The 18,506-nt window shown below is 38.5% G+C and overlaps 1 protein-coding gene across 9 annotated transcripts in view; it reads left to right on the top strand.

Moving 5' to 3' along the window:
* Nucleotides 1-18,506, top strand: part of MAP9 (microtubule associated protein 9) — a 208,716-nt gene that overhangs the window by 174,861 nt on the left and 15,349 nt on the right. For 8 of the 9 annotated variants that reach the window (XM_033941213.1, XM_033941203.1, XM_033941260.1 and 5 more), the window contains one exon: nucleotides 9,101-9,233. In XM_033941213.1, the coding sequence (XP_033797104.1) occupies nucleotides 9,101-9,233 (133 nt within the window). Of the gene's footprint in view, nucleotides 1-9,100; nucleotides 9,234-14,134; nucleotides 14,231-18,506 lie in introns of those variants that run through there. The other variant, XM_033941249.1, reaches the window with a different exon arrangement.

Here is an 18,506-nt window from a genome sequence, read left to right as displayed (position 1 = left end):
GTAAGCAGAATGGTTTTATAAGTGATACGGTGTGTAATGGGGAGCCAGGCTTGACTGTGCAGGGAATTATTTTTGTAAAATCATGTTTTGTTATATGACTGGCATTATATAGACTTTAATTTCTATGAATGAATAGAATGAAAATGATATAAATTACTTGCTTGTTTTTATGTGCGTGCGATGAAAGAAAGTGGAGAGAGAGTGGGCTGAGGACGCTGAAGGGAAATGGGGAAGAGAGAGTGGGGAGAAGACGCTGATTTATAAATTGACAATTGTACAGAATATTGTTTCTTTTTATACTTTAATATAAACAATTCAAGGCTTGTGTGGATGGAATCAGGCGGTTTGCAAGGATGGGGACCGAGCTTACAGGGATTAGTCCAATAAAATGGTATTTTTTTTTTCTCATTATTTGTTTTATTTTTATTTGTTAATTTGTAAAGTGGTGATTGTTATGTATCAGTTTTTTCAAATTTACATCTACTGTCTATATTTTGCACTGTATTAGAGGACATGTGTTACTGTTTTTGTGGTGTTGCATTGTTTCCAGGGTCTGGTTTCTTGGCGGTTCAGTTTAACTTTTGTCTACATATTTCTATTTTTAGTTTGTGATTATTCCATATTGGGCGAGGGTGTATCTCTGTTCTGTGTGTATGAAAAGAACATTGTTTTCAGTTTGCATTGACTACAGGATCAATTGACTGTACGGGATCTGGCTTGTTTAGTTTTACAATGTATGTGTTGGTGTTCTAGTGCTCAGTGCAGTGTTTAAGATGCTGCCTTTTCCTAGGTACACTCTTGTGCGATATGTGGATTGTTACTAAAAATCATATTTTTCATATAGATGGGGGGGTGTCAAAAAATGATGGGCCTCGGTTGCCACATACCCTAGGTACGCCACTGTGTTAGATAACATAATAGCAAGACAGATTACATGATATTAGCTAAGAATCGACTGTTGGAAAACAGCTAAAACAACACCTACAATACTTCCTCTTCAAATTACAAGCATATATTTGCTAACATAACCTTTTAATTATCCTATCCCTTATTTCATCTTAACTTGACTATTACTATATCTTAATACTTCCATGGCATTGCAGAACTTTTACGTCACCACATCTCTTTGTTAGAATGTTCTGTGTACACACATAATCTTATAATTCCTATACTTAATTCATTAACAAGCAATGTGTCTTTAATCAGCACTTTGTGTCTTCCTTTCTGAAGCACTACATAGTGAGTTAACTTCCTACCTTAACTCGTAATCTGTTGCTTATTGGCAGTATCTCTTTACTGAATATAAATCTTGTTTCCTTTTAATTTGATTCTCCCTGCCCTTATGAACTTATGTGATGTAATCCATTGTTTACTACAGTTGTTTCCCTTAGATATTTCCTTAAAAATAACCATCTGGGCTTTACTTCCGTCTTCGATGTACTACCCTTACCAACTATTGTGGAATTCTTCCTGTGAACAATTCAGTCTAGTTCCTTAAAATTTGTTTTTTTCCAAACTGCAACTCCATTTCAGCCTTCTTCCATATGACAACTACATAGCAGCCCATTATTATAATTCTAGGGCTTTTGTCAAAATTATCATTTAATTCAATTACCTTTTACAGCTTATTTAACTTTTCAAAACCATAGCCAAAGGGTGGATTCAATTCTTCCCTCTCTACTCATGCTCCATCTATAATCTTATTTACCCCATATAATTTGAAGAGTGTTACCTTGTCCATGCCTTACAGGTTTTCACTTTATACTTAACATTTTAGTTCACTTACCCCGCCCTGATTTCAGTCTGTAGCATGTTTATCTGCTCTATTACCTGTAGCCACATCTGTAAAACTCGCAAAACTTCATCAGAACTTTAGGGGTAAACTGACTTTAGGTTAATTTTTATCCATGACCTAGTTAGCTTGTAGCTGAATATTAATCATCAAAGAAGTGGCTAAAATTAATCAGATACATTTATTGCTTGGCTCATTGAAATTATACTCCATTGTTAGGGGCATTTTCAAAACACTAAGATGTCCAGAAAACAGCATAAATCAGCACTTGGACATTTTTCTCGCTAAAGCGCCCAAGTGCCAATTTTCAAAACTGTTTTTTCTGAACATCTTGAAAGGCATCCTAGCCACTGTGCATTCAAAACTAAAGGGGGCATGTTGGAGGTGTGTTCTGGGCAGGCTTAGACTTGGCTGTCTTGCGGTAATTGAACCTTTCCCAAGACGTCCTGAATGGAATTTAGATATTCTGATCTAGACCTGTTTTAAAAGTGTATAAGTGCCAAAAAGGTACCCAAACTGACCAGATAACAACTGGAGAGATTAAGTTACTACACCCCCACCCCCACCACACTCCCTCAGTGGTCACTAACCCCTTCCCACCCCCCAAAAAACCTGATTGAAGCAATACATGCCTGTGTTTAGAATAGCAGTATCTGGTATGGGAAATCCTAGTAGAGCATCATACAGGTGTCTTAAGTAGCCTGATGAATGGGCTAGTGAGCCATAGAGAGGAGAAACCAGGCCCATAAGACACTCTAACCACTACATTTGTGGTGGAAAGTGTGAGGCCACAAAAACCCTGCCAAACTACTATATAGGTGTCACCTGCAGCCATAAGAGCTATTGGGGTGGTAGACAGGTTGGGATAGTATAAGAATAACCTTACTAGATTAGACCACTGGTCCATCAAGCCCATTTATCTGTTCTCACGGTAGCTAATCCAGGTCACTAGTACCTGGCCAAAAACCAAAGAGCTTTGGGATGGGTTTGGAAGGCTCACCATACATTAGAAGGGATATATGGTGAGATGTACATCTAGCACCCTGTATGTGAAATTCACAGCAGTGCCCTCTAAGGTGCCCCATTGCTCTATTGGTATGTTTATGTGTCCAGTCCATTACAATGCTGGACCCTCCTACATCTAAATGGTCTGGATTTAGACATTTTGAATTTGGACAATTTTGTGATTGAAAATGGTGAATAAAGTTGGACGTCCTGGAGGCAATGATGTCTAAGTAGGCAATTTTCAACAAAAAAAATGTGGACATCTTGCGGTGTTGCTGGTTTTTAAAATGGCTGTTTCTCCACCTCAGACTTTGGGTGTCTTGCAGGAAACATCCAAAGTCAGACTTAGACATCCTATCAAAAATACCCCTCAGTGTCTTTTACAGTAGCGTCTGTTTAGATATACTGCTTTTTATCATTTCTATAGCACTGCTAAATGTATATAAGAGTCAACCCCTGCTCAATAGAGCTTAAATCTAATTAAAACAGACAAACAGGGCAAATAGGGGCTAAGGAATTTCTTACAGAGGGAATGATAAAACAGTCGTGGGTAATTCAAAAGTAAATTTGGAGTTAGGAGTTAAAAGCAGCCTCGAAAAAGTAGGCTTTAACTTAGATTTGCATACTGCCAGAGACGGAGCTTGAAGTACTGACTCAGGCAGTCTGTTCCAGGCATACGATGAGGTAAGATAGAAGGGATGAAGTCTGGAGTGGCAGTAGAGGAGAAGGGTACAGATAAGAGAGACTTACCCAATGAATAGAGTTTCTGGGGAGGAGTTTAAGGAGCGATAAGAGGAGAGATATTGAGGAGCTGCAGAGTAAATCACTTGTAAGTCAATATGAGGAGTTTGAACTGTATGCGGAAATAGATAGGGAGTCAATGAAGTGACTTGAGAGGGGTAACATGAGCATAACAACAATGGCAAAATATAAGTTGTGCAGCAGAATTTTGAATGGATTGAAGGGGAGAGAGATGGTTTAGTGGAAGACCTGTGAAAGGTGCTTTGAAAATTTATTGAGTGCCTAAATTTATACTCAGAATTTCACTAAACTCTTCAATTTAGGAGCATTTAGAGGCAGATTTAAGGTGGAGAAAAAGTAGGATCTTGGAAATGATTTTTAGCACTAGCCTCATAAATTAAGCTGATAAATGTAGGCAAATAAATCACATGTATAAATTTATAAAGATATTAAAGCTTTTAAAGATGAATTTTCAACTGAAAACTGCATTAAATTTTTCAGTTACCATGACTTATTGCCGAAACTTAAAGCATGCTTGGCGGACAACTTGAGTTGTCTTCTGCAACCTCATGAATGGACACTCCATTCCTCGCCTCTTCATCACATTTTTTCACAGTGGGGAACACCTCAGATAGATTTCTTTGCAGCTCCCCAAAACCACAAACTGCCTCAGTTCTGCTCCAGGATATATTCTCATCGCCTCGAGGCAGATGCTTTTCTTCTGGAATGGACAAATCTCTTCCTGTATGCATTCCCTCCATTCCCTCTCATTCTCAAGACTTGTAAAGCTGAAGAATGACCATGGCACCATGATTCTGATTGCTCCTCGGAGGCCGAGACAACCTTGGTACTCCCTTCTACTTCAACTCAGCAGCAGGGAACCATACCTTCTACCAATTTTTCCGTCTCTGCTTACACAGAGTCAAGGATCTCTACTTCATCCCAACCTGCAGTCTTTACACCTGACAGCTTAGTACCTCTCAACATAATTCCTCTTCAGTTTTCTCAACTTGTAAGAGACATTGTAGAGGCTTCTTGAAAGCTTGCCACTAGACAATGCTACTACCAAAAATGGACTTGATTTTCTACATGGTGCATCTCTCACGATAAGGAGCCTCAAGTTTCCTCTTTATCTTCTGTTTTGGATTATCTTTTGCACTTATCCACCTCTGGCCTCAAGTCTACATCGATCCGAGTCCATCTCAGTGCAATTGCTGCTTTCCATCAGCCTATTGAAGGGAAACCCCTCTCTACTCATCCAGTGGTTTCCAGATTCATGAAAGGACTTTTCAATATCAAACCTCCTCTCAAACCGCCTCCAGTGGTTTGGGACCTCAATGTTTTTCTTGCTCAATTGATGAAGCTTCCATTTGAACCAATGTCTACAGCTCATCTGAAGTATCTCACTTGGAAAGTGGTATTTCTCATTGCCCTCACTTCTGCTCGAAGAGTCAGTGAGCTGCAAGCTTTAGTTGCTGATCCACCTTTCACTATGTTCCATCATGACAAGGTGGTCCTCCGTACCCATCCTAAATTCCTCCCTAACTGGTTTCGGAATTTCATCTCAACCAATCCATTGTTCTTCCAGTGTTCTTTCCAAAGCCTCATTCTCATTCTGGAAAATCAGCTCTTCATACTCTGGACTGTAAACGTGCTTTGGCCTTCTATTTGGAACGCACCAAACCACACAGAACTGCTCCAACTTTTTGTCTCCTTCGATCCAAACAAGTTGGGACATCCAATCTCTAAGCGTACCATCTTCAACTGGATGGCTGCTTGTATCTCCTTCTGCTATGCCCAGGCTGGATTACCCCTATAGAATAGAGTCACAGCACATAAGATCAGAGCAATGGCAGCTTCTGTAGCTTTCCTCAGATCTACACCTATTGAGGAAATTTGTAAAGCTGCCACTTGGTCCTCGGTTCATACTTTCACTTCTCACTATTGTCTGGATGTTTTCTTCAGACAGGATGGCCATTTTGGCCAGACAGTATTACAAAATGTATTCCCCTAAATTGCCCACACTCCCATCATCCCATTCTTGTTAGCTTGGAGGTCACCCATATGTGAGAATAGGCTGCCTGCTTGTCCTGGGATAAAGCACAGTTACTTACTGTAACAGGTGTTATCCAGGGACAGCAGGCAGCTATTCTCACAACCCATCCACCTCCCCTGGTTGGCTTCTCTGCTAGCTATCTGAACTGAGGAGACGCACCCTGTGCTGGGCGGGAAAGCATTTGCACATGCGTGGTGCAGCTGACTCGAAACTTCTAGTTTCTACAAGCAAGTCTGCTTGTAAGGCTTCCGCATCGGGGTTCCATCGATGACATCACCCATATGTGAGAATAGCTGCCTGCTGTCCCTGGATAACACCTGTTACGGTAAGTAACTGTGCTTTTTCCTTTGCAGATCATGCATTAAGAGTTACATTAGCAGTTAGCATAGCGGCATTTACTGCCTCATAAGAAAGTGGTAAGTGGTCCCAAGCTAACTGCTTATACTCTTTATGCGTCTACACCACAATTCATTGATGTGTGTTGTATGTATTGATTTTGCATTATCTGTACCATTTGAATCATTGCATAAACACTTGACTTCAAGTATCTCAAATCTTGTTATACTCTATATGCCCATTCTGTACCCATGCCCCAATTATTTCTGTTCCCTAAAAAAGAATTCTCTTAACTCGTGTCTTAGTATATTATAGCCTTATAAATACCACAAAAGCATATTAGTAACATTTAAATACTTAAGAGGTATTAATATAGAAAACAGTCTTTTTCAAAGATGGGGAAGTGGTAAAACTTCATGGGTTGAGGAAAGTAAAAGTAAGAGGAAAAGAAGGTCGCTTTGGTTCTCAAAAGTAGTAGCTGAGAAGGTAAGACATAAGAGGTTAGCTTTCATAAACAACAAAAGATCACAGAAAGAGGAAGACAGGCAAAAATATCTGGAAAAGTTAAGAGAGGCTGGTCATATAGTCAGGAAAGCAAAGATGCAAACGGAAGAAAATAATAACTAATGCTGTAAAACTGGGAGACAAAATATTTTTTAGATATATCAGTGATAGGAAGAAGTGCAAAAGTGGCATTGTGAGACTCAAAAGTGAAGAAGAGAAATATGTAGAAGCTGATAAAGGAAAGGCTGAATTGCTTAACAAATATTTCTGTTCTGTGTTCACGGCTGAAACACCGGGAGCGGGACCACAGAAAGCAAACACAAATAGGGATGGCGTAGTGGTAGGCCCTGATCGATTTTCAGAGGGTTGTGTTCATGAGGAGCTAGCTAAATTAAAGGTAGACAAAGCGATGGGGTCGGATAGTGTACATCCAAGGATGCTGAAGGAACGTAGGGAAGTTCTGGTGGCTCCGCTGACTGACCTTTTCAATGCTTCTCTAGAGTTGGGAATTGTACCGGAGGACTGGAGAAGGGCGGATGTGGTCTATCTACACAAAAGCGGAAGTAAGGAAGAAGTAGGGAATTACAGGCCAGTAAGTCTGACTTCTGTGGTAAGCAAATTAATGGAAACGCTTTTAAAACAGAGAATGATAAAGTTTCTGGAATCCGGTGGATTACAGGACCGGAGGCAACAAGATTCACTACAGGTAGGTATTGTCAGACAAATCTGATCAATTTCTTTGACTGGATGACCAGAGAATTGAATAGAGGGAGTGCGCTAGATGTGGTGTATTTAGATTTTAGCAAAGCCTTTGACAGTGTTCCACACAGATGTCTAATAAATAAACTGAGTGCCCTCAGGATGGGCCCCAAAGTGATGGGCTGGGTCAGATACTGGTTGAGTGGAAGACGACAGAGGGTAGTAATCAATGGAGATCACTCTGAGGAAAGGGATGTTTCCAGTGGTGTGCCTCAAGGTTCCATTCTTGGACCTGTTCTTTTTAACATTTTTATAAGCGATATTGCTGAAGGATTGTCAGGTAAGATTTACCTCTTTGTGGATGAAATACTAAAATCTGCAATACAGTAGACACCCGGATAGTGTGAATTACATGAGGAAATACCTAGTGAAGCTTGAAGAATGGTCTGAAATTCGGCAGCTAAAATTTAATGCTAAGAAATGTAAGGTCATGCATTTGGGCTGTTTAGGGGGTGAAGAACTTATGTACACAGCAGAAGAGTGGGACTTGAGTGTGATTGAATGTGATGATCTTAAGTTGGCCAAACAGGTTGAAAAGGTGATGGTGAAAGATAGAAAGATGGTGCATATGAAGAGATATGGCCATTAGGAAAAAGGAGGTATTGATGCCCCTCTATAAGATTCTGGTGAGACCTCATTTAGAATATTGTGTACAATTCTGGAGGCCGCACCTTCAAAAAGATATAAAAAGGATGTAGTCAGCCCAGAGGAAGGCTACTAAAATGGTGCGTAGTCTTCATTATAAGGCATATACTTTGGAGGATAGGCGGGAAAGGGGAGATATGATAGAGACATTTAAATATCTACGTGGCGTAAATGCGAATGAGTCGAGTTTCAAGAAAGCGTGGGACAGGCACTTGGGATCTCTTAGAGAGAGAGGAAGAGATAATAGTTACTGCGGATGGGCAGACTGGATGGGGTATTGGCCTTTTTCTGCCATCGTGTTTCTATGTTTCTATGAAGGTGCAGGGTGGGAAACTTAGGATCAATGTCAGGAAATACTTTTTCACAGAAAGGGTGGCGGATGCTCAGAATGCCCTCCTGAGGGAGGTTATGAAAATAAAAATAAGTAGGTAAAGACAAGGATCTCTGTAGAAAAAGGATGGAATCCAATTAAAGCAAATCTTAAATGACCTCATTGCTGAAATTAACTATGATGGCAAAGTTTAGGAAGTGAGACAAGTACCGTACAGACTTCTATGGTCTGCACCCCATAAATGACAAAGGCAGATTAGGATCCAGTTTGGGGTTAATAGACTTTGTCAGCTATTCCAGTAGTTGGGAAGTAGGACTGAAGCCAGGCAGACCTCTACGGTTTGTGCCCCAGAATTGGTAGGGAGAGAAAATAATTAAGTATGTCAGAGTTTGATCATGAAGAAACCTATGCAGAGTGCCAGCTACAACTCTGGCCACCTGGTTGGGCAGACTGGATGGGCCATGCAGTTCTTTATCTGCCAACATTTGTTACATATAAATTTGGTCATATAAGTCAACGTATGACTAAAATTTATTTGGAAATCAGGAGGATGGACTAGGAGCATTAGGGGAGTGGGGCTTAAATAATGCAGATTGTGATGATATTTAGTTGCTATTTATATAAATTATCCATATCAATTAGACCACAGAAGTTACAGACTATTGTATAAAATTGGATTAGAATTTTTGGTAGGCTAACCAATAAGGATTAGACCATTGAAGACTGTAAATCTTTATATAGTTCCTGCTTCACTGAGTATTATGTTTCATATGAGCAGTAATCCATACAAGGTTCGGTAGAACTGATTTGTAAAAAAGAACATTTAAAATTGACAAAATGTTTAAAAGTAACTTAGATATCAAAATAGGAATATCCAGTTTCTTACTTTGTGCAGAAAAATTATCATCATTTTATTTTTTCCAAACTCAAGGAATGAAAAAAAGGAAGATGCTCTGAAGCAAAGAAAAAGAGAAAAGCTACAAGAGAAGCTACGACAAGAACGAGAAAAAACAGAGAAAGAAGAGAAAGAAAAAAAAGCACTGGAGGTGTACGAAAGATGGCTGGTTAGTATTGTTTCCTATCCTATTTGAATGAATCTGTAAACATTACTAACTAATCTACAATTATATGCAATGTAAAGTTACAGGTACAGCAAGGCATTGAATACAGTAGAGTCTCAATTATCTGACACAAACGGGACTGGCAGGTGGTCAGATAACAAAAACTGTGAAATAATACAGACTTCACAGTATATTAAAACAGTGCATGCAATTTCCTCCCCTACCCACCACAGTCGGAGCATCCCTCCTTCCCTTTTCTTTGAACAGGAGCAGCAGCAGCCGCCGCCGCCCCCCCCTACTCCCCTTCTCAGACTCCATCCATCCACCGGACCCACCTGTCCCTGAGTCCCTCTCAGGCCTACCTTATAAGTCCTAGTGGTCGAGAGTGTAATCAGGGCAAAAGTGATCTCCAATCACTCCTGCCCATGCCAACTGTACTTTCAAAATGGCTGCCTTGAGCTCTATCTGTGGTCGTGCAAGACTGCTTCTAGAAGTCATTGCAGTCATACTGAAGCCAGTATGAACAGGAACAATGAGTGGGAGGAGGTCCGGGAGGGTTGCTGCTGCTTCTGTTGCTGTTTGGAGCGAGAAAGGGATGTGTTGAGTGTGGTGTCAGGGGGAGGTATGGAGGAGGTTCTAATCCTGTACTGGAGAGAGGGAGAGGGTAGAGCCTAGATTATCTGATTGTCAGATAATCCGGAATATCAGATAATTTAGGACTGAATAATCAAAACTCTATTGTGAAGCCTAACTGGAAAATCCAGTGAATTATATTCATGTTATCCAAATTTTTGTTTTCCTCTCTTTCCCTGTAACACTGAGCTATATTGTGCTCCATGAGTATATTTCACCACAGCAAAACCTTAGACAAATCATACACATTTCTGTGACAGGTCATGGGCAAAGCCCGTGTATGGTAAATCACATTGACATACCTTGTGAATTAATGCTCCTAAAGTGCAGTTCAGGAAATTGGTTTGAATAAACCAGATAAAGGCATCTAATTCTTAGTCACCTAGATATTTAGAATATCAGGCTATAAGTTTTTACCAAAGCTTGTATCAGCTTTAAACATCAATCAATCCATAGTTCTCCTTACTTTTTTTTCTCAAGGCCCTGATGCTCACAAAGGAGAACAGGAGTTTTCCTTTGAAAATCAGCTTGCAGGTCCACTAGTATGGCTTGCAAGTACCACAGAGAATTATTTGGAAAAAAAAAAAAAAAAATGACCTGAACAATTAAGACAAACAAAAAGCAACTCCACTTTTTTTAAAACTCAGTTCAATTAATCAGTGCTGGACATTGAGCTCAAAAATTCAAATCTTTTATAAAATAACAGAACTTCAATAATTTAATAAATAATTTACTAAACAAGGCCAAGGAGACAAAAGGAAGTAAGAATATAAGATATACCCGACTAGGGTCACACCAAAGGATCATCAAGCCCAGCAGCATCTTGTCTCAGACAGTGTCAATCCATGTGACCCGTATAGACCTGAATATAAACCGAGGTGACATTTTTCTCCAAAAAAGGTTGATTCAAATATAAATCGAGGGGGGTTAATATTCAAGTACAGTGCCTTGCCAGGCTCTGCACCCTGTTCCCTCTTTGCTGCTCAGCCAGCCTCTGCATCCAGCCCTTCACTCACTCACTTCCCTATCCTACCAGTCTCTGCACCCTTCCTCCCTTCCAGGTTCTGTACCCTATCCTCCCTCTAGAATGAGGGGGCATAGATGAAAATGAAAAGGGATAGATTCAGAAGTAACCTCAGAAAATATTTTTTCACAGAAAGGGTGGTGAATGCTTGGAATTGCCTCCTGGTGGAGGTGGTGTAGACAAAGAGGGCATCTAAATTCAAGAAAACTTGGGACAAGTACATTGGATTTTTAAAAGAGAGGAGGGGATAGTAGTTCGCATGGTTAGGCAGACTAGATAGAACTAATCCAAACACAGTGCTGATTCACAATGGTGATGCGTTATACACAGAGGAAAAAAGACCCCAGTGTCTAGCCATTGAAAGACATCAATCTTCAGGGTTTAAGGGTATTATCAAGAGTCAAAAAACTTCTGTAACAAAAATAAAGTGGTTAAATCTTTTTTTTAATTTGTTTTTCTTTCTTTTTTACCACTAAAAATGTTTTACACCATTATTTAATTTGCTTGTAGAAACACTAACATTACGATAGTCCATTTTAAATCAAACTAATACTTTTTTTCTCTTTCTTTTCATAAGAGATGCAGCAGAGCATTAAACTTTCTCACAAGGATGCAGCAATGCATTTAACCTTCTCCTGATGGTGACCGATCTGTTTCACTCTTAACAGCTTCTTTATGGAAAGTGGTTTATTACATCATGAAGCCAATATGGTGCAATACCCTTTGTTCAAACTATTATAATAATGCTAAAGGCAATTATGTTAAAAAACATTACTCATGTCTCTTCTCATCTTATCGTTCTTACTGTGAATGACTGCTGAAAAATGACATTCCCTTAAAGAATAGTTGAAAATAAGTTAGTTTATTTAACAGGGAGTGCAATGGAGGTTTTCTGCCAATGAAGATTACCACCCAACCACCTTTTTCCACCATTGTGGTGGTGGGAGGGTATTTACCTGAGGCTTTTTCCTCCGTTTTGTGAAACATACACCCCCTTGAACTAAAGCAGCACTGCCTACACTTATTTATGACATTAATACATTTTTTGTGAAAGTGTGGCACATTACATTATTGATATTTCACATATCCGAGTTTCTTTTGCTATATATTCCCTTAAAGAATGCCATTTCAAGAATGCAGTTGGCTCTTTCTCTAATCAGAGAGCTTCAGTGCTTCCACTCATCTCCTAGGCCTATACTCACGATGACATCACTAGATTTTCAGAGGATTTTTTTACAATGCGTGAATTTAAATTTTTGATTGTGCCACATCCTACTATTCTCATTTTTTTTCTAAAGGTTAGCCAAGGTAAATAAAAACTTAAAACTTCATGGCCATCTGATAATTTATTCATGAGGATCTCTTCTAAAACCTTTATCAACCTATGTGGATGTCTTTTTAAGAGATTCAGTTGAAAAGCATCCATCATACATCAAAGACACTATTTATGTTTTTTTAAACATCCTACAAAATATTATTTCTTTGGAGGAACTGTTTTTAATGGTCACATTGGATATTACATTGTTGTATATCTCAAGATGAGATTCTGGCTGTCATCAGAGAGACATTGGAAGCATATTTGAGACCACATTTGGTGCCCACTGATTTTGATGCATTTAACTCGAATTGTTATGAAAGGGATTTTTTTTTATTTTTTAGATAATTTATATATATGGCTTTCTGGAGGAGCTATGGATGCTATATTTGCACCGTCCATAGCTTGCCTTTTTATGAACAAATTTATAAATGATTGGATTTTTATTTTGTTCTCCATTCGTTGACAGAATTCTTTCCTGATTCAGCAATGATGAGTTTTTGTTTTTGTTTTAAAATGGAGTGCCTGTGTAGATGAATTTATTTTATTTTTTGGATGGTTAAATACTTGTAATAACAACATTCAGTTTACATGTTGTTATTCCTTTAAAAACTCTTTTTTTTTTTTTTAGATGTAAACACTGAATAATTGAAGGAATATTTTAAAACCAAAGTTTATAAGAAAACCACAGATAGACACAGTTTTACATTCATCTATTGCCATCCAAGACAATGCAAATAAAGTCTTCCATATTTTCAATTGTGGTTTCGTCACATTTGTAGCAATAGTCGAGATTTCAAACAGCAATCAAAAATGTTGTGGAGTGGGCTCTCAACTAGAGGATATAGCTCAAAGATCTAAAACGAGTATGCATCAGAGCCAAATGTAACGACTGAGAGCATTTATTGACTCCACATGTTAAAACATCATCGAATGATAACACATTTACATTTATTACTCAGTATACCAATGCTAGTCCAATTGTGGACAGAATAGTTAAAAAAAAAGATTGGAATAGTGTTCAGACACGTGAGGTTTATAAACACGAGGTTGAGGACAGCTTATTCATGTGGAAAAATGTAAAAGAAATTCTAAGCCCTTCTGTTTTAAGAATGAATCATGTACAACAATCACATGGAATTATGGGACATTTCAAGTGTGGCAGTTGTAAAACTGTGCTTTCACTATACAAGCAATCACATTCATAAATCCAGTTGATGGTAAAAAATATGATTTAAACATTTTAGTAATTGCAACAGTAAATTTTGTATGTTTGATTATACATGCAACAAGGTTTATGGATGGAGACTATTAGATGCTTCAAGATCAGATTAAATGAATATTGGTCTAATTTAAAAAGAGAAAGAATTGAGGCACCATTTTGGTCAATTGAGATGCTTAATCATTGACATCATTATTAATAACAAAAGAGGAAATCATTCCAAGATGTTCCTGCAAAGAGAACAACGCTGGATTTATAAATTAAAATCTTGGGAGCCTATTGGTTTAAATAATTACATAGAATGGAGCGCTTTTATGTGAGTATCTGTTTAAATGGAATGTTTTCCCTGAAAAGCCTGTGATGTCATTGTGAGTATAGCCCTATGAGGAAAGAATGGAAGCATTGAAGCTCTCTGATTGGAGAAACTGCTGACGGCATTTTTATTAAAAGGGAATGCTATTTTTCAGCAATCATTCACAGTACAAATGATAAGATGGGAAAAGAAGTGAGTAATGTTTAACATTTATTTATTTAATTTGTTTTCTATCCAGCTTTCCCCAAAGAGCTCAGAATGGGTTACAGATTAATCTACATAATATACAGTTAACAGGTTGCAATTTGTCATAATTACAGTGCAAGTTTTTTTGATACAACATAATGTGTATCAAATGGTGTTTAAAAATTATTATTTTTATTTTTTTTGCTTGAAGGTCACATTTTGAACAAGAGATTTTGCAGCATATTGGCAGCATGATGTAAAGCACTTCCCCTTAAGAAACTGTTAGAGTGAAATGGATCAGCCACCATCAGAAGAAAGTTAAGTGCTTTGCTGCATCCTTGTGAGAAAGTATAATGCTTTGCTGCATCTCTTTTGAAAAGAAAGAGAAAGAAAGTGTTAGTTTGATTTAAAATGGACTAATGTTAGTGTTTCTACAAGCAAATTAAATAATGGTGTAGAAACATTTTTGGTGCTAAAAAAGAGAAAAAAAAGACTTAACCACTTTATTTTTGTCACAGAGGTTTTTTGGCCCATGATAATATCCTTAAACTCCAAATATTGGTGTCTTTCAACAGTTAGATGCTGGGGTGGGGGGACTGAGGTCTTTTTCTTCTAAGTATAAAGTGTCACCATTGTGAATCAACATTGTGTTTGAATTAGTTGTATCTTTTTGAAATTATTTAGTTAAACATAGCTTTCTGTCTGGCAGATATAGGCAAACTAGATAGGCCATATGGTTTTTATTTGCCTTCATTTTTCTCTGTTTCTAAGGATGCCATCTGCATCTATTGAAAACACAACCAAATTACCCTTCAAGTGTCCAAGGGCAAGTTCTCAGCTCTTTTTTCTCTTAGATGCAAACGTGTTTGAATCTGATCCACTATGGGAAAGAAGGCAGGAATTTTACTCCAGGTATTAACTGTTAACAAAATGGATGAGGGATTCCAGCCCCTCTTAGATCTAAAGGCCCTGAACAAGGTTTTAGTAAGATAAAAGTTCAGGATAGAGTCCCTGGACATCCTAATATTTTTTGTCCAATGGGTCGACTGGATATGTTCTCTGAACTTAAAGGATCCTTGCCTCCTGTAACTGGGATGTCTCTCTATATGTGTGTATCTCAGATTTATCATAGGAAAATGCCACTACCAATGCTATATACTGCCTTGGTCTCATTTAAGTTCCTTGAACGTAACTGAAGCAAAAGCCTTTCTGCATAAGCAAGGATCACCAGTTTTGTTTCCATAGTGTTAGACATCCAGAAGAGTCACCAGACGTCGGCATGGAACATGAGGAGAATGTTGGGCTACATGGTAAACATCGATGACCGATATTGCTCCAGCCTTACAGTTTGCACAGATGGAACATCCAACTTAGCCTGATTAGCAGATCTCAGAGTCCTTGAGGGCTGATATAATCTCAGACCAGCAGCAATCACAACAGAGGTAGAATCATTTAGCGCCTTAAAGATTAGTAGTAATACCCTCTAGAAGTGGTTCCCTACCCTGTCCTGGATGACCACCTGCTTTAGTATAGGAACTAGTTTTGGTTGGAGGGACAATGGTCCTCTAAATGCTTATCCTCCGATTTCACTGATGGCAAAAACTGTACTGAAACTCAGAAACACACCACATTGGTACAGGCAAATATAATCCCCTCGTCTTCTGGAAATTTCCATAACACCCATAAAATTGGAGAACATGCAAGCTCAAGAGATTCTGTTGCATCCCAACATTGAGTCTCTTGCTCTCATAGTTTGGTTGTTGAAAATTTAAAAGTAGCTTTTTTGAACTTCCTGATAGCATTTCACAAGTATTGCTAGCTTTCAGGAGAGATTGCACTAGGTCTTATAAATTTAAATGAAAGAAATTTGCCCTCTAGTATAATGGAATGGCCATAGTCTCATTATTCTATCCCACACACAAACTGCTTGAATGCCTTCTAAATCTGTCTGAGTCCATTTTAAAAACCTTACTGCAGTTGGTACTTATTGCAAACATGTAGAAGAGAAACTGATATCTGTGCAACCATTAGTTGATTGTTTTAATGTAGGACTTGTTTCTCTTGAAGTTTCCAATTATTCCTCCCTTAGTGTCATGGAATCTCAATGTAATATTAATAAAGTAGATGAAATCTCCTTTTGATTCCTGTAAATTGAACTACTTAAGTTGGAAAATCTCACTTTTGGGTAACGCTGAGTAGCACATAGAGTCAGTGAACTCCATGCTCTAGTAACTAATCTACCTTACACTAAGTTCTGGAACAAAGTGGTTCTGCACATTCATTTCAAGTTATTTTTTTATAAGGCAGTATTAGATTTCTATTTTAACCAGTCTATCATTTGCCAACATTTTTTTCCTCATCCTCACATTGCCTGCTGTTTAGAACAGACTGAATCCCTTAGAAAATCTACCCAACCTTTTGTTTCTTTTGATCCAAATAGGGTAGGGACTGCAATTACAAGCCCGTGCTATTTAATTGGCTAGCAGATAGCATTTGCTCTTCTTATGCTCAAACAGGTTTCACTCTTGAGGGTCATGTTATAGCTTCTACTGTCATATCTATCACAGTAGCCAACTTGAGTTCAGCCTCCATAGAGAAAAGCTGCAAAATGGATATCTGCTTATACATACACAGTCTACTACTGTTTTGAGAGGATTCCCAATACAATAGTGCATTTGTCCAGTGAATCCTCTAGCATCTCTTTGAGGATTTTAATCCAATTCTATTCCTCAAGGCTCATTTTCTGCCAGGCTGCCTTAAAAAAAGAAATAAAACTGAAAATTACTAGTTGCCATGAAAAATATGTTTATATTTGCCTGTAGCAGGGCCTTATTATTTTCCCATTTTCTGTCTAAAAGACAGCCTGTAGCTAGGGAATCCCATGCTGTGAAGACTTGCTATCCTGCTTGTCCTCAAATAAAACCAAGATACTTCTAGCAGGTGTTTTCCATGTACAGCAGAGATATGTCCTCACATACCAGTCTACCTCCCAAGGACATCTTCTCAAGCTGAGCCTATAGATTGAGGTGGTCCTGCATTACTGTGACAGGCAGGAAGTGAGCATATGCAGTGGAGCAACTCAAAAGTTTCAAGTATATTCTAAGCAGGAGAAGCTTTCCACATATGATCTGTCAGTGAGGTCACCTATGCTGTGAAGACTTGTATCTAACTGTCCACAGAGAATACCTGCTTCAGGTAAGTAACCTGGTTTATGGGACATATGCGGGAATTCCCACACCTGATAGAAAAATACTTAATAAAGTGATAATCATAAACATGTCAAAAATCCACCCTCTTCAGTGGAGAAAAAGACCTCAGTCATTATCAAAGCACTGCTGATACAAGCCAAGATTTGCCTATTGGAAAATAAGAAACTACTTCTCCAAACCTGATTTTACCGAACTTCTCTATGCCGCCTTCCTCTCCCACATGGACTACCGCAACACACTATTCATCGGACTAACAGCAAAAATTCAGCAGTGTCTTCAATGTGTACAAAACACAGCAATTAGACTACTAAAGAACCTCTCAAGCCCTATCGTCAACCCACTGGTTGCCCATAGCCAAACAGTGCATCTTTAAGGGCTTGATACTAACATTCAAGTCTTTACACAACATGGAGCTCGGTTGCTCCACTCCAGAGCGCCAGATGCCGGTCCTACTCTCATTTCTTACCAAGCAGCTGGAATCATCTGCCTCACAGATCAGATCCTCGAAGGTAATCTGAACTTTAGGAAAACAATAAAATCTTACCTCTTTACCTAACTCCCTTCACCAACTACCTGTATGATAAAATGTCTTGCTCCTCAGCATTGAAAAACAGAATCTCAGGGATCTGAATCACTCTGCATATGTTAATTTAGGCTGAGCAATCTGTATTATATGTACGTCAACTATATATTAAATTAGGATGAAGAAACTGTATTATGTGTACATCAACTTGTAACCCACTTTTACTATTTTATGTATGTGAACCTGTAACCCTTTCTGAGCTTGTTGGGGAGGACGGGATATAAAACAAATTAAATAAATAAATTACAAAAATACATTCACAATAAAATCAACATACACTACTTATCACTCAAATAGCTGTTATCCTAGGTATATTCTCTGCAATTATATCTCAGTATATTAAGTACCATACATTTGCTGATACAACAGTGTCTTCAAACCTCTTTTAAACTCTGAAATTTCAAACTATGTGTCAGTCTTAATTCATTAGGTAATGCATTTCAGGTTTTAGGGCCCATTATAAAAAATTGATGTCTGATATTGCTCCAGCCTTACAGTTTGCAAAAACAGTATATCCAACTTAGCTGATTAACAGATCTCAGAGTCCTTGAGGGCTGATATAATCTTAGGCCAACAGCATTCCCAACAGAGGTAGAATCATTTAGCACCTTAAACACAGTAGTATTAACCTCTAGAACAGCGGCTCCCAACCCTATTCTGGGGGATTACCTGCCAGTTGGGTTTCCAGTATATCCCTAATGAATATTATGGCAGGAACACCTAGCTGGACCCTTATGAACCAGTGTAGGCCCCTGTCCGACTGAGCAATTATACGTGTGACCTTAATCCTT

The sequence above is a fragment of the Geotrypetes seraphini genome, chromosome 1 (assembly GCF_902459505.1).
Source record: "Geotrypetes seraphini chromosome 1, aGeoSer1.1, whole genome shotgun sequence".
In the NCBI taxonomy this organism is placed as follows: domain Eukaryota; kingdom Metazoa; phylum Chordata; class Amphibia; order Gymnophiona; family Dermophiidae; genus Geotrypetes; species Geotrypetes seraphini.
The sequence above is the reverse complement of the archived record's forward strand: the minus strand, read 5'-3'. Positions and strand labels throughout refer to the sequence as shown.